The 15933-nt window shown below is 29.3% G+C and overlaps 2 protein-coding genes across 2 annotated transcripts in view; both read left to right on the plus strand.

Annotated features, from left to right (window-relative positions):
- Positions 1–15933, plus strand: part of LOC126780389 (LETM1 domain-containing protein 1) — a 174497-nt gene that overhangs the window by 73853 nt on the left and 84711 nt on the right. The gene's annotated exons all lie outside the window — the stretch shown is intronic.
- Positions 1343–15933, plus strand: part of LOC126780384 (transient receptor potential cation channel subfamily A member 1) — a 34948-nt gene continuing 20357 nt past the window's right edge. The window contains exons 1-2 of the mRNA XM_050504845.1: positions 1343–1427; positions 12001–12156. Coding sequence (XP_050360802.1) covers positions 1392–1427; positions 12001–12156 — 192 coding nt within the window. The 5' untranslated portion in view covers positions 1343–1391. The remainder of the gene's footprint in view (positions 1428–12000; positions 12157–15933) is intronic.

Below are 15933 nucleotides of genomic sequence, written 5' to 3' on the forward strand. Positions count from 1 at the left end.
AGTCTGACCATAAAGACCAGCATAAATTCTTATCTTATCTACTAGCTAGACAAATAAATGTATTCTATGTTTTAATTATTTTCGTGGCCTTAAACATAGTCAATTATTTGGCTAATATACAAAACAGAACCGTTAAGACAAAGCAGATGTAAAAGTGGTTTCCTTTGTATATAATGCTATAATTATATATATAACTCCGTATTATATCAATATACTATTTGTTTTCTTTATTTATAAATTCCTCCAAAAAGCATCGATTTTGAAGCTTAATAGGGCAGGGTAGTTCCCAAGTTGATGGCGTATTGAAGATGTGAGGAATGGTTAACTAATATTTCTTTCAATGCTAAAAAATGACTGTCCGCCTACTTATTTTATAAAAAAGAACTTTTGAATCTCCAAGATCTTACAGGATGAAATTGAATTCTGACAGTTAAATTCTCCTGAGAAGATTCGGCAACAAACTGAGTATTTAATATTTTTTTCAAATAAAATGCATAATCGAGGTCATTATTTCCGAGGTCAGTGATACCTGTGCCTAAACCCTGAGTCCTCCGCCACCATATTATATATAGTATCACTTACATAGGAATTTCTTTGCTCCATTACGTAGATATAAAAAGGTTCGTCGTGTAAAGTTTTCGTTAATGACCATTATTTTATATAATGTATAAAATTATATTATTATTATTTATCATTATTCTTATTTTATTCGATGAAGCTGATGAGTAGATTTTTTTGTTTGAACACGCTAATCATCGGAACTACGGCGAAACCGCGCGAAGCAACTACTTATATGTATCAAATAAAACTAGGTCTCACTTGTTAGGAGAAGGGGGCAGGTATTAGGTAAAAAAGAGAAGTATATGTCCTTCCTTAGGTTCAAGCTTGCTTCATACTTTATTAAAAACATAACAGAGAGACGAACAGAGTTACTTTCACGTTTAAAGTATAGTTTATTTACACGAAATATTAGCACATATAGTTTTTACTGAACACAATTACGATACAAATACAAAGCAAGTTAACGATTTATATATTTGAAATCGTTCATTATTTTTAGATAAATTTATCCGAATACAAAACGTAAGATATTATATTATTAATATATATATGCTGTTCTTGTTTTAGATGTAGTTTGATTACAACAATACATTTAGAGATTATAAATAACAATTTGCATCCATATGAACTTCATCACGTTTATTTATTAGTCTGTCTTTGGGAATTGTTGCCAGAATAAATTGTTTACTTTGGACGCAGGTGCGGATACAATTTTGATTATGTGGCTCTTTCGGTCGAAGAGAGAGAGGTTGCCTACTTCGACTTGCGACGGACCAGCGATTGTGTCTGCGCCGGACGGAGCTGTTCCTGCTGTGCAGGTTGTCTCGCAAATGTACAACGTCATGCCTAGAAAGAGAGGGGTCATTGTAAGTTAATTTTTTTTTTTAATGGTTTTGCCAATACAAAATGCATTCGATTTCTTTAGCAAATTGTTACATGATTTTGATTCTACTCTTATTCGACAATTGGCCTTACTGAATAGCTATAAAACTTTATAAATACGACATTTTTTATTGTGGTTATTATATAATAAAAATTACTACAAAGGGCTTTACCTGAATCTAGGTGAACAGTGCTTTGAACTTGTGAAAAATTGCTCATGTCTGTCTGTGAGGTTAATCTTCTGAATCCTGAGACTTTCTGCGAAGGCGGAGATATTCACAAGTTTGACATTCGTCATTACAATTTTTAAATATAAAAACAAAAATATGTTCAAAGAAAAAAATGTGACTGTCACGGGATGCTCTAAAGATGTGAAACATTTAAATTGAGATTTATTGAAATAAATTATAATTAAGGAAAATCTATCAATAAGTTATAATAAAGTAAATAAGAACATAATCTAATTATTGAAATAGATAAAGAAATATAGATTTTTTAACGTTACAATAATATATGTAGTAGCAAAGTATATAGTATACGCGCCAAGCACATTAGGTATAAGAAAGCATTTGCTGTCACGGCATACGAAACGATTGGTAATAAAGATGTTTTGCATTACAATGATTGGCTTATGAAATATAATTAAGATTATATAATGTTCTATAGAACATTATTTAATATGATATATCATAGACATATTGGATATTTAATCACCGATTACTTACGAGTAATGAGCTTAATTACTTCAATGAATGCCGTTTTAGTCATAATTTATCAAATTAACGCAATAGTAGAGAATTACACTCCCAGATAAGACAGAGCTCAATATAGTAATTTTTAATATTAGGCTTACAAGTAAAAAGAAGCAAATTATTTTTATATTTTTCGTATTTCTAGAGCTGTTGCGCTTTTAATTTATAAATAAAGCAATACGTAAATGCATCGACTATAATTGGCTGGTACTCTTGCACATCTATCGATCTTAACATTAATTATCGTTAAACATGAGCAATTTCGATGCCGAAATATTCACCAGCTGACCTGGATCTAATGTTATATAACGAAGTCCCCTGCTGAGAAAAATATTGCAAAACTGTCATACACTAATGACAGAAAAAAAATATATTCATCGTAATATTGTGACTTGAATGTTTTTTTTTGTAAATATTATATGAAAATTTTCGTATCTTTTTTTATATTCTAATAATTGTAACTGTCATTTGCACTTTCGACCTTCATAACATTTTTTAAATTACTCCATATTGAAAATGTATCCGTAACCGATCAACGGATTTGTTTTGACTAAGGTAACAGAACAGAAATTGAAAACCTAACATAATAAAACCTTTATTTAATTATAAAAGATAAAAAGTTAACGTTTAAAATTTAAGAAAAACAATTGTACATTTAAAAAATGTGTTTTTTAGATAAATAATTAATTGGAAATGATGTAGGGCTAGCATGGTATGGTATTTTTTTATATAATTTTTTTAGGCCTTCGCACCAATTTACAAAATAAAACTAAAAAAAATCCAGTGCCGTACTTCAAAAAGAAAAACGGAAGCAATAAAATTGACACGATTCAATATTATTAATAAAGAAAGAGATATATGGAAATTCACTTTTTTTCACACTATTATATATATTATTATATTACTATATTATATATACATATATATTATATTATATACATATTATATATATATATAACATATTATATATATATATATATATATATATATATATATATATATATATATATATATATATATATATATATAAGATACATGCATATTATATTCACATTTCGAGAATAATGCAGAAATTTTAAAAATATATTACAACGTATTATTTAACTATTACTATATTTATTTAACGATATACAATGATCTGTTTTTGGTTGTTAATCACAATCATTAGTTGATGTTTAGGTAGTTACTTGAGGTGAGAAATTTAATAAATATAATATATATATGCATGTATCTTCGTAGGTATTTTTAAGCTTGCATATATTGATAACAAAAGACGAATATCAAAATCGACTCATACGATAAAATTTATTAGCGTAAAAGCGTTGGAAGCTCTTAAGACAAAATCTATACTGCAATGTAAATATGCACATTTTATAATAAGCTTTTCTTAAAAAAAACTTACTAAATCATCACTATATCTCTCACATAAAATGTATTTATATAATATAGACTCGTATAACTAACGTTGAATTATAATCTTTTAAAACTTTTAAAGTTTAAAGCAATTATTTTTGTAAGTACGGTTAACAACAAGCACTTGCGAGGAATAAGCATAATATTATCGTTATAATGTTGTTGTAATATTGTCATTGAATTCTGATAGTTACGGGACCATAAAAAATATGGTCATGTACAAAATAGGTTATTGATGTAAAGTGTAAGTGAGGATTTTTAGTCGATTGCATAGAAGGACGCGTAATGACTGTATTCTTTTTCCAAAATATGGAGATTTTGCCTTGATTTGTTTTCAAAAATGACCGAATCAACCTTTGGAAAGCCGATATAATTGGAAGTTTTGGATGCTTTTAGGCAACCGATATAAAGCTGATCCTTCGAGAAGCGGGGAATAATAAGTTACTCAATAGAGTTCTCCCACTTTCCTTTGAAACTTTGAAGACCTTTGTACAAACAAAAAAAAGTAAAACATAATTCACTTAGGTACACAAACTACTCACAAACCAAACAACAAAATACGAATTACTAAGCATGTCTTAAAGATGAATGGAGGAATATCATAAATGCGTAAAATGATAAATTGTACAATGTAATGTAAAATCAGACACCTAATCATTTAAACGTAAAAACGTAGCTATTTGTTTCTATAACGCTGAAAGTGATATGACAGGTAATTTTTTTATCCTATTATATTTCTTATTAAGCATAACCAGAACTTAATTCTGAAGTCTACACAGACGAAGTTATGGGCAGAAGTTAGAAAAGTAAAAATTTTACAAAAATAGGTTTAATATTGTAGATTAAAATAAATATTATTCATAATTTTAAGTCTCCTAATATCCACCATAGTTATTAGTAACGTGTTACTACAAATTCAATTATGTGCTTATCAGTATTAAATAATAAATAAATATAAAGAATATTTTCGAAGCTCGCAACTAAGAGCAAGGATTACGGCATCAAATTAGCCCTAAAAATAGAGGTCCAGAGGCAACCAAGGCGCCTTCTTAATGCGAGAAAAGGGGCGATTAAATGCTGTATTACATGGAATCTTATAGTTATTTTATATATGACATCTTTTTTGTTAGAAGGGTTACATAGATATTATGTTGTGAGGGAAGTGAAAGAAAGTTCGGTCAATGCAGTCTATACCAAACAAAAATTATAATACTTAAAGAAAGTCTCGATTTCTGAACATAAAACTTTCGATAGGATATCCCATCGTGCTTGTATTTGTCATAACAAATTATTCGAGCCCAGGTGGCCCAGATAATTTTGTATTCAATTGTATAAAACGCTGATACGTACATGACTATTATAGACTTGTTTTATTTTTAAAAATTTTAAATTCGGTACAAACATGTACGAAACGAACCACGGACGTACACGTCTTTGGAAAAAGATATAATAAAGTAATATAAGAAACGACCCGAATATAAGAAACCAAAATTTTTAAACCAATATCATTTTTTTTAATTCAATGGTTTCGAAGTAGTTTCCAACGGTTCTCCATAAAAGTTTGTCCAGAATCGAGTAATGTTACAAATACGAGTGTACAAGAACGAACAGCAGTCTAAAAGCGGTTATGTGAACAATCGGAACATATTATATTTGCTATATAACCATCATATTGCTTTGAATTCTGCTATTCTACTTGAATTTTATTTCTCATAATATTTTATATCATTAAAAGTATTTTTATTTGATTTATCCACAGCGACTATTAAGTAATTCACTTACAATTTTTTTTTATTTAAACATTTGTTTTCCCATATTTAGTAACTGTATGATAACTTGACGAATACTGTTTCCAAAGTATTATTATCGCGTACTGGTTTTGAACAGCGATTAATTTATTAATTATTAAAATAAAAGATATTGTGTGCTCGAGATAACTCTTAAAAATTAATACAATTTGATTATTTTTAAAATAAGAACTATTTACATTCAATTCTACACACATACATATATACAAATAAAAATTAAACATATACAAATCAAAAGTATGTGGAGTAGTGAATGCTAGAATTTTTTTTATAAATTAAATTAGGTAGGAAAATCTTTAAGTATGTTTTTAACAATGTAAAACCCAGAAAGGCTTAATTTTTAGTTGACTACGTCAAAAAAATGTTCTGTATTAACAATTCATTTTTATGAAGATATTTTATCTTTAAATCTTAAGAGTAAGAGTTCAGTAACGAGGTGATAAATAACCAAGACTTTACACGTCCGAAATATATTCTAATAAATGAGGGGACGCCTTTTTTGTAATGTCTTACTGAAAAAACTACTAAAATTACATATTACATACAACTGGTACCAGAAGATGCAGCGCTATTCGGATAAGTTTTTAGTATATAATACTTTTATATTAGTAGCTTATCAAATAATGTACTTCACAATTTTACCCACTTTAAACAATCATAAGGTTATAACCTTTCACCCTCGCTGTGAACTGCAATATAAGTGTGGTGGATTTTAATTGAACGCCACTTCCATTCAATTGGAAACGGTGAAGGCGGTCTTGCACTTTTTTACCGTGACCCAAATATCCCCTTATATCTCTGTCCTCTCCTACCCGGAATACAAAATGGAACATTCCTTTGTAGCGCGGGATAGTGCTGCATTTTTATTATTTAAAGATAGACATCCCAAAACCATTGATAGATTGGGCAAATAAAAGTCACTGATATGGCAAAATTGGAAATCCTAACTATTATTATAATTGCAAAAGTGAGTTTTCTATTTGCTTGTTACGCTTTCACGTCTTAACTGATCAAAAATAAAATTAAATACTTCAAAATAGTTATAATTACATTGCTGGTATTATACATATATAATGCTCTTATATATAAATTTATATTTTTTATGCAAGACCTAACCTTGCTGAAATAAATTTCCACATTTAATAGCTGTTTTTATTACTCTTCAACACATGTTCGTTATTTACGTTACCTAATAAAGGTCGTAAATTTAAAAAAAAACGACTTTTCAAAGCAATCAGCTGGATGAATAAAACCTGAATATCTGCTTGGTAAATAAGAATTTTCACTACATATTAAAATTAATGGTAATAATTTTGATATTTTCATTACGATAAATTTTTGAATAAAACAGACCTGTTTTTTTATGATAAGCAGGAAGGCAGTAGCAAAGAACCATTTGATATTAGATGATAGTATTCAGACCTTACATGTACGTTACGAGTACATGGCTTAATATACATTACGTGTTTATATTTGTTTATTCACTGGTGGTAGGGCTTTGTGCAAGCTCGTCGGGCTTTGTACCACCCACTCATCAGATATTCTACCGCAAAACAGCAGTACTTGATATTGTTCTGTTCCGGTTTGATTTCCGCCCATATGTTCGTCCGCCTATTCTGTAAAAAAATTGGCTTAGTAGTGACCACCTACTATCCACGTTGCCCATTTGCCGACTACTTGAGTGTCGTGAATAAATAGAGAGTGCATTTGTGTTGGCGCACACACTTTTGCACTATAGCTATACCTGCTAATTGGAATACATAAATAAACTAACTACAGCCAGTTTATAAAAAAAGCAAATTTACATATATTATTTACAAAACTACATAACATGTGTGGCTGAGTTTTGCATCCTTCGAATCAAAGATAATCAGAATAAAATCTTAGTTAGAGGCTGGTGCTAACATATTCGTGAAAACCTATTAGTCAATTATAAAGTCGGTTCCTTGCCTAAACGAATTAGAAAGTTAATAAAACACTTCAACCGTTTTCTTTATCGAGTTTGGTTGCTTTAGAATTTCAATTGCCTCGGGATCGTTAAGTCCGATCTACTCGTATTTTGTTTCTCAAGGAATTGTGATTTGTCAAATGGAATTCATTAAATAATATACGACCTTTAATGACTTTAAAACTTCTTACTTTGTTCGCTGCATGAATGTCAACGGGTTTGTTTGTTTTGTATAAGTAAAAATAACATGTAGTTTTGCATCAAACATCAGTATAGTACATTAAATTGGTTTTCAATAGAACATTTTTTTATATAAAGTATTTTTTTGTTACACATACACGAAATTGGCCTAGAAATTTTTTGAAATCCAAAAGTGTTATATTTTTTCGGATTTTGAAGTCTCATATATTTGATATACATCAACCTTATACAGAGTCATTTAGAAACCAGATCGTTATGTAGACGTAGCCATAATATATTTTTTTATGGCCACACACAAGAAAGGCTATTTTACAGAAAAGTATAATGTTTTAATACTACTTATTTTAGTTGGTTATTTTACTATAATAATAATTTCGTTTTGGTTAACGACGTCCTTGATTACAATATATCATCAATATTACAAAAACTCAAAAAATCTAAAAAAGCAATTTAAAAATATAACTTGAAAAAATGCATCTTACAATTATAATTAGGAACCAAGTTAAACCATGCTTCCTGAATAATATTTGTGTAACAAGAACATTTTTTTATAATTTACATACGTAAGAATTAAATAATACTTAATTTCGCTCAAAACAAATCGAAATTTATATGTTTACAAAATGGATAAATTCGAAAGTACGGTAACATAACAATATTATAACAAATACAAGCTCCTTAAAATACTAACACAGGGATCAAATCACACTATGCACCACTAGCTAATAAATTAGTATTTAAAAAACGATAATATCGAAAAGGATTAGGGAAAGGATCAGTAATCTTTTACAAAATGAGCACATTATAATATTGGAACACAGCAATGCACGTGCATCTTGAGTAATGAGCGCAGGAAAAGGACGTATATCTAATGTTACCAATAAAAAAAATATGGTACATTTAGTTGAAATTTTTAATATGTAGATTTTTTGGACCACAGTTATGTTGCGTATATGTGTAACGGCTTGTTTATTTGAAATAATAGTAAAAAATAGAAGCGCGCTTTGATAATTATCAAATAAAATTCTCGTTAAGTATAATAACGCTCATAATATACGAGTATGTGCTTTTGACGATACATGCGTAACAGAATGAACTGAATATACTTAAAAGTACAACTACGAATCTGAGCAGTCCAGATAAGGGGACAATTTATTTATTACATTTTATTTTTTATTTTGAAGTTTTAATTATTTATTTCATATTCTAAACGACTATTTTGACGTCAGTAAATTATATATGTATATAAGTTGTATATGCACCATTACGCAAAGACAATGTAAATAAAGCTACATACTATTTTTTAATAATAGTTCAACTGCCTGACCATCAGGTTTTCATATATATTATTTATCATATACGCAGAAATATATAGATAGATCGACTTCTTGTTCCATGCACACAATATCAAAGTTCACGAGACGATTAAATGTAAGCTATATCGGTCATTAGACAGTTCCAGTCTTTTGTTATAGGAGAAGCTTGTTAGCAAACATTGTCTTTGCATCTCTACACCCTTAGTTTAAGTTCTTTTATCAATTCATATAAAAATGGAAGTTAGGGTTAAATATGGATAGTGTGAAATTTAAATTTTAAGCCATACTATATAGACAATTTGATTTTACATAAATCAAACCATCTTAACAACTACTAATTCCAACAATGCTTCGTGCAAGCCAGGATATGTACCACCCACTCATTAGATATTTTACCGCTAAACATCAAAATTTAGCATTATTACATTCAGGTTAAAATGATGAATGAGCCAGTGTAACTACAGGCACAAAAGACATCATACATCTTTGAACCCAAAGTTGGTGGTGGTATTCTCCAAATTTCGCCTTTCGCCCTTCGCCTGTGTAATCAAATGAGCACCCTCTACGGGTGGGCCATTGATCGCATGACACCGGCATTAAGATTCTTTCCTCGGTTCCCCGAGATTACACAGCAACCTGTGTATAGCACACTCCTACATAACTGACACCACCCTTCACACACACAAACACCTTCTGGATATACGAAGGCCCAACTCACAGATCTTACCGATGATGATGTTTGCCTCGAGCTCTCTTTTTTATTAGGTTTATACATGCGTAAATATCACGAGTTGTAAGTAATGTATGATGATGTTAGCAAAGAGTTGGAGACTTTCATGAAAATTATTTGCTATTCCATTAAAATATTTTATCTCAAATAATTTTTATAACAAAATAACCGAGCACTAGAAGTATGTATTTTTGTATGAGTTATATTTGTGTTATTTTCAATGATTACATAACGTTTAATTCATGTATATATTTACATCATTCGAAAATGGAAATATTAATTAATCAACAAACAACATTGATGTAAAATAATTTAAATACAGGCTAGTCATCCTACAATAATTCGTTTTGGTACCTATTTAGAATGTAAATGTTAAATTGTAGAATTAATATGAAGTCAGGTAAAAAGTCATTATTTCAAATGAATAATATGTATATTATATATAATATTTTATTACCTTTTTAAATAAGTTTATTTAAATAAACAAATTATAAAAAACTGATGAAACTTGTAAGACACATTAAGTATTCTCGTTTCGTCGTTAATTCTTTCTATGCTTGCAGCTTTGTTCAAAACTACTTTACTAAAATATAACACCATTAAAACGTTCCAAGGTGAAGCTGTTTTCGAATATGTAACAACGCCAATAAAGTGATATACACGTGTTATATACTGTACCTGCATAAAAACATACATGCGCAATTTGTTTATGTAGATGTAGTAATAAGAAAAATGCTAATGAGAGAACGCGCTGGGGCTATAACATATTAATGAATCGGCTATTTATACTTACATATTAAGCTTGTTATCAACTTTTGCGATACAATTAAGTAGCATGGAGATACAGTCATTAACGATGTAATTTATATGTATCTTAATCTAGTTATTATTATAACATAATATTGTTGACATTACCGTGCTAAAATATATAATCTTACTTAAATATATTATGGTATAATGAAAAAAAAAGCCGATATGGCTTAGTGGCTAGAACGCGTGAATCTTAACCGATGATCGTGGGTTCAAAACCTAGGCAAGCGCACCACTGAATATTCATGTACAATATACATGTTAATTTGTATTTATAATTCATCTCGTGCTTGGTGGTGTAGGAAAACATCGTGAGGAAACCTGCATGTGTCTAATTTCACTGCCATTCTGGCACATGTGTATTCCACCAATCCGCATTGGGGTAGCGTGGTGGACTAATCTTCAGGTGTGAAGATTTGTCTTCAATAAAGGAGAGGCCGCCTTAGCTCAGCACTGAGACATTCACAAGCTGTTACTTTACTTTATGGTATAAAAGCTTAACCTCAAATTCTTTTACAGATGAAAAAGTTTGTATTTCTCTGCTTACTGAAACGTTTATTTGTAGAAAATAAAAATCGTTTCGTCTTGATCTACAATGATAATAAAACTATTGTTCCAATTAACTGAGGTGTTAAAAATAAATAAGATAATTTATACATATGATATGTTAAAATGTTTTTTTTTTCAATAATTTCAAAGTCAGAATCCGTTCTATCTTTTATTTTCCGAATTTTCAGTTGTGCAATACAATTATCTCACAAAACAATAAAAAGTTATTAGGTCAGCGCGTTATTTTCGAATAATTTCTATGCACAGTTCAAGGTGGCTGCAAAAGCAGTCACGTGCAATGTCAGACAAAGTGTACTTGTAGAGCTTTTATTATGATGCTTAAGAATATTCGAACTAGCTTTGAGAGAGGGTAGCGATTACACTGTTTTATAATTTTCATACTTTTGTACTTTGTTACTTACATAAATATTATGTTTATTACTGTTTTTATATATTATTATACATTAGTATAAAATAGGGGAAGGTAGACTGGTCGACTTCCTTTTTATTGAAGTCTATGTACATTTATAGCACCCAAGTCAGCACAGTACATTTACGCGATATTTCAAAAAGGAGTAGCCTCATCGTTCCAATCTGATTAAAACGATAGTTCCCCAAAATTAAAAATAAGTTTTTTATATAATACATGTAGTGAAAAAAGGTAAATTTATTTATTTAGGATTACCACATTGACATACAGTAATTAGTACAGTAATTAGTTTACAAATTAGGTCTAAGGGTAAAAGTTGCTATATTAATAAGTAACCACGACATGCAAAAGATATATTAAGCATCTTAAATAATAATGAAAGAATGTAAGAAATACACAAAGTAAAATTTTAAATAATTATATACATAAAAATAACAATTTAGAAAATTATAATATAAAAGTGGCATTAGTACTAAAAAACTACTAGTAGCTATATAATAACAAAATGTAAATAAATTTAAAAACAGATTTCAGTTCTTATGAGGCAATAATGATATTAAAATTTGTAAAATAAACTAAACTACCCTTAATATATTTCAGGGCTGGCTGTGGGCCCTCACGGGGCATCGCCGGGAACCGTGTATGAAGCCAGACGTAGGAGGAGAAATGCAAGTGATGCTACCCAACCAAGCACATGACCTAGTTAGCGCGGGCGATGTGTGCTTATTAGCCGAGAGCCCTTATAGAATACTGAGAGTATGTATGGCAATTTTGTTAAAGAATATTTGTTATACTTTTCATACAAGCTTAAAATCACACTGTTAGTACATGTGACTCAAACATTGCAGCTCAAATCAAATTATTGTTATTCAAATAGACTTTTACAAGTACTTATTAATCGTCAAGCGCTATCCTCGGTTCGGAATGTGGATACTGAGAAGAACCGGCAAAAAAAATCAGCTGTTACATCTTTTTTTTGTTTAAATACAAATAAATATATATAAATTTCATACAATTACTTAGTTCCGGCACAAGATACAGCAATCATCCATGCATTTTTGTCAGACATATACTTAGAAAGCGGAATTTCAAATTAAATTGGTTTAAAATTTCACAAAACTTTTTGGTGCTGGTGACAAAACATTTTAGTGTACTAATAATAAATAATATTAATAATTGTTACCTAACTCAGATACATAAGCATAGTGTTTGAAGCTTTCTTTTAAGTAAATGATAGATTGTGCTAAGAAACATAGTAAATATCATATTTTTTTTAATCGTTATTCTCAATTTAAAAAGTTTTTTTTTATAAATTAACATATTTTAGTTTGATTTCAAATTAAGTGTAAAGCTTATAAATATATTGGTGGGGGTAAAATTTTTAGTTATAACGTACAATTATATAATTTATTCAAACTAATTAATGAAATACTTTTGTTTTTACATTTGAGAGAAAAAAGTATAAGTAGTAAGAATAATGTTTTTCTTTAAAAAGAACAACATTATTCCGACATTATAAAGTATATAAGAGCTAAAACATTATTTGATTCAGGGTTTTCTCTTGCGAGAATCAGATCAAGACGTCTTTTAAATTATGTTGTAAAGGTTTTTTTTTTTATGAAAAATCAAAACAGCTAACATTTTATTTATATTTAATCTTCGATTGTTTTATATTAACTAAGTAGTATTATTACAACGTTGCATTTATCTACAATCATATTTTTCTATAAAAGATTAATGATACTAAAATTAGATAAGCGATTCTATAAAAGGCTTATAGATTTACAGCTTTTTCTCTGATTAGAGCAGTTAGTGCGCAGAAAGCACTCATGATAACGTTATCTTTGTAGGGTTAACTTATGCTTATGTACCGCTTACTAGTAAAAGTGTCACCGATCGATACAAAATACCTATGTCGAACTAAAATGCTTAAATAGTCCCTTCGTTTCCCTTTATTTACGTAGTTTACGTCCAACTCTTAATTCGTCATCCTAATGAAATTTAATGATATAAGGCTTTACATAAACGATCGATGTTCGAGAATCAGCGATATATTTTTTTAAATAAAACCCATTTTAATTATCTGCGCTATTACGATTACTATTGGTTCTTTTGTGTAAAGTATATAAATTATGTTACTTAAAATAAAAGATTACTATGAATGAAATAAGCAATAATATCGTTAATGAAAACACAATTATTAAGAATGCTGTACTTACAAAGGCATACTTATACTTAATTATAAAACATACTTATTTGCACGGAGACATTAAAAAAACAGCTTGAATTATCGTGGTTTCCATTGCATTTGCTTCTATAAAATCTCGGTAGATCTATTGTTAAAAGATAAGCTAAATACGAATGAAAAGCTAATCCCAAACATGACAAAATTTATAGCAACTGCTTTATATCTTTCCCATTTATAGACGTCTATCTGACACAAATCTTGTTTGTGTAAATGATAGTTGAATGCTTTTTATAATAATAGTGATTAAAGTAATATTTAAAAAAATTAAAAAAAAAAGTTACACCAATTATACTGAAAAGAGAAAAAAACAATAAAAAAGGACGTAAGGTACGTCATGTAAAAACACCGAAATTGATCAAAAGATTTTATACTTAAAAAATAAAAAAAAGCAACAATATAAAGCGTTGTTAAAAAAATAAATATTTTTGCTACATAGTAGTATAATATGGGCGTGCGTAATAAGAGAGCGTCATGCCGTTTACCGTCACGCCATACGAGTCTCTCTTGTCCCCAAGCAGTGGCATATTGAAACATATTGACATACATAACTAACACGCGTTTTTTTTATATTTTGGTGGCACACCTTATTTGAGCCCGGGTTGTTTAGTTTTATAATACGCTACTACGCCCCCAAGCATTACCACGTTAATAAATGTTTCATATTAATAAATACACATACATCTGCTGGCGAAGGATAGGATATGTCTTAATTGCAATTTAATTTACAATTAAATACCCTTATGTAATTTCAAGTGTACAAGTGTACTGCAAAAAAAGTTTTATGTAATTTATAATAATATTATTTACTCTGAAACTATATATAACATTGCATAAATAACCTAAAACAAAAGTTTATCTTTTGTTGAAGGCCTCCTCCGACGATTTCTACTGTTACCTGTCCTGGGTGACCCTCCTCCAATTTGGACCTGTCGTCATCTTTAGCTCATCTTTCCACCTAGCATTCCGTCATCCTCGACTTTCTTTACCGTCTCTTTGATACTATTATATAACTGACATATTATATTATCTCATACGCATATGACACGTGTAAAATAATGCGCATGCAATCCTTAACACGTCCATAGCTATTATGTGAGAAAAAAATCTCGAATAAAATAAACACAGAAATTTAAATACTAGAAAGTAATATGCGACCACAGTAAAAATAATAACATTTTATGTAATCTGATGTGTAACATTGTGATAAATTATATCAAAACATCACTGATATAAAACCGAAAAGGGTTCAAGGTATAACACATGTTTTAATATATTCTGCACTCGCTACGGAACACGGACTGAATAACGATGTAAGAGTTAAAGCTTTGCTCCTGACCCTGAGCCCTATTAACTACTATCACAAACTTTACCTTTTTTTTAGAGGAACAAAATAGGAATATTACGAATTCGTTTTAATCTTAATGCGTTTTGTGTGACACATGTGCCAACTAAGGAAACAATAATTATTATTGTAAAATATAATTATAATTTTATTTAATAATAATAAGTTTTTTTTATCATGTATATTATAAAATTAATATTATTAATAATTAGAATTTAGTGCAGTCTGATTTAGAAGGTTTACATTATTGCACAATTTAAAAACATTTTTACAATACGTTAAGAATGTGATTGCGCATACTACGTGCTTGCTGCAAATTTGTTACATGACGTATAAGTTTGGTGGAATAAAACAAGCCTTCCCAGGAAATTGAGGCCTTAGCCCAGTAGTGGGACATTTACAGGCAGCTACATTGGGCTTATTTTCATCCTCGTATAGAATATATTTATTTAATTATTTTTTATTATGAAAATAAACACAGAACATTGATAACTAAAGAAGTACGTTTCAGAAATTTTATATCAACGTCTTTTTACTTTGTTTTGTATATCGAAGAAGAAAAACGATCTCGGTTAAAGTTGTCTTTCATAATGTTAAACAAGTTAGAACTAGTGAATACGAAGATAAGTGCTACACCGAACAGCATATAAGTTTGTAAAACTGTTTGAATAATAGACCTTCATCACAATAGGATCGCAGTATAAGGAAATGTAAGAAACTTATGCTTTTCCATTACACGTGGAACACAAATATAGTTATGCAACATTCTTTCAAATATGGTTTCGTATAAACTGATAAACTAAAAGCTTACCGGTTGTGTAATATGTACAAGGAATATGTTGAAATCATAAGGAATGAAATACTTATACGGGAAAAAAAACACGAAATCAATTGAAAAAAATAAAGGTGAATCTAATTTGAGTTTCTTTCGTCGATTTCTCTT

Source organism: Nymphalis io, chromosome Z, assembly GCF_905147045.1.
Source record: "Nymphalis io chromosome Z, ilAglIoxx1.1, whole genome shotgun sequence".
Classification (NCBI taxonomy): domain Eukaryota; kingdom Metazoa; phylum Arthropoda; class Insecta; order Lepidoptera; family Nymphalidae; genus Nymphalis; species Nymphalis io.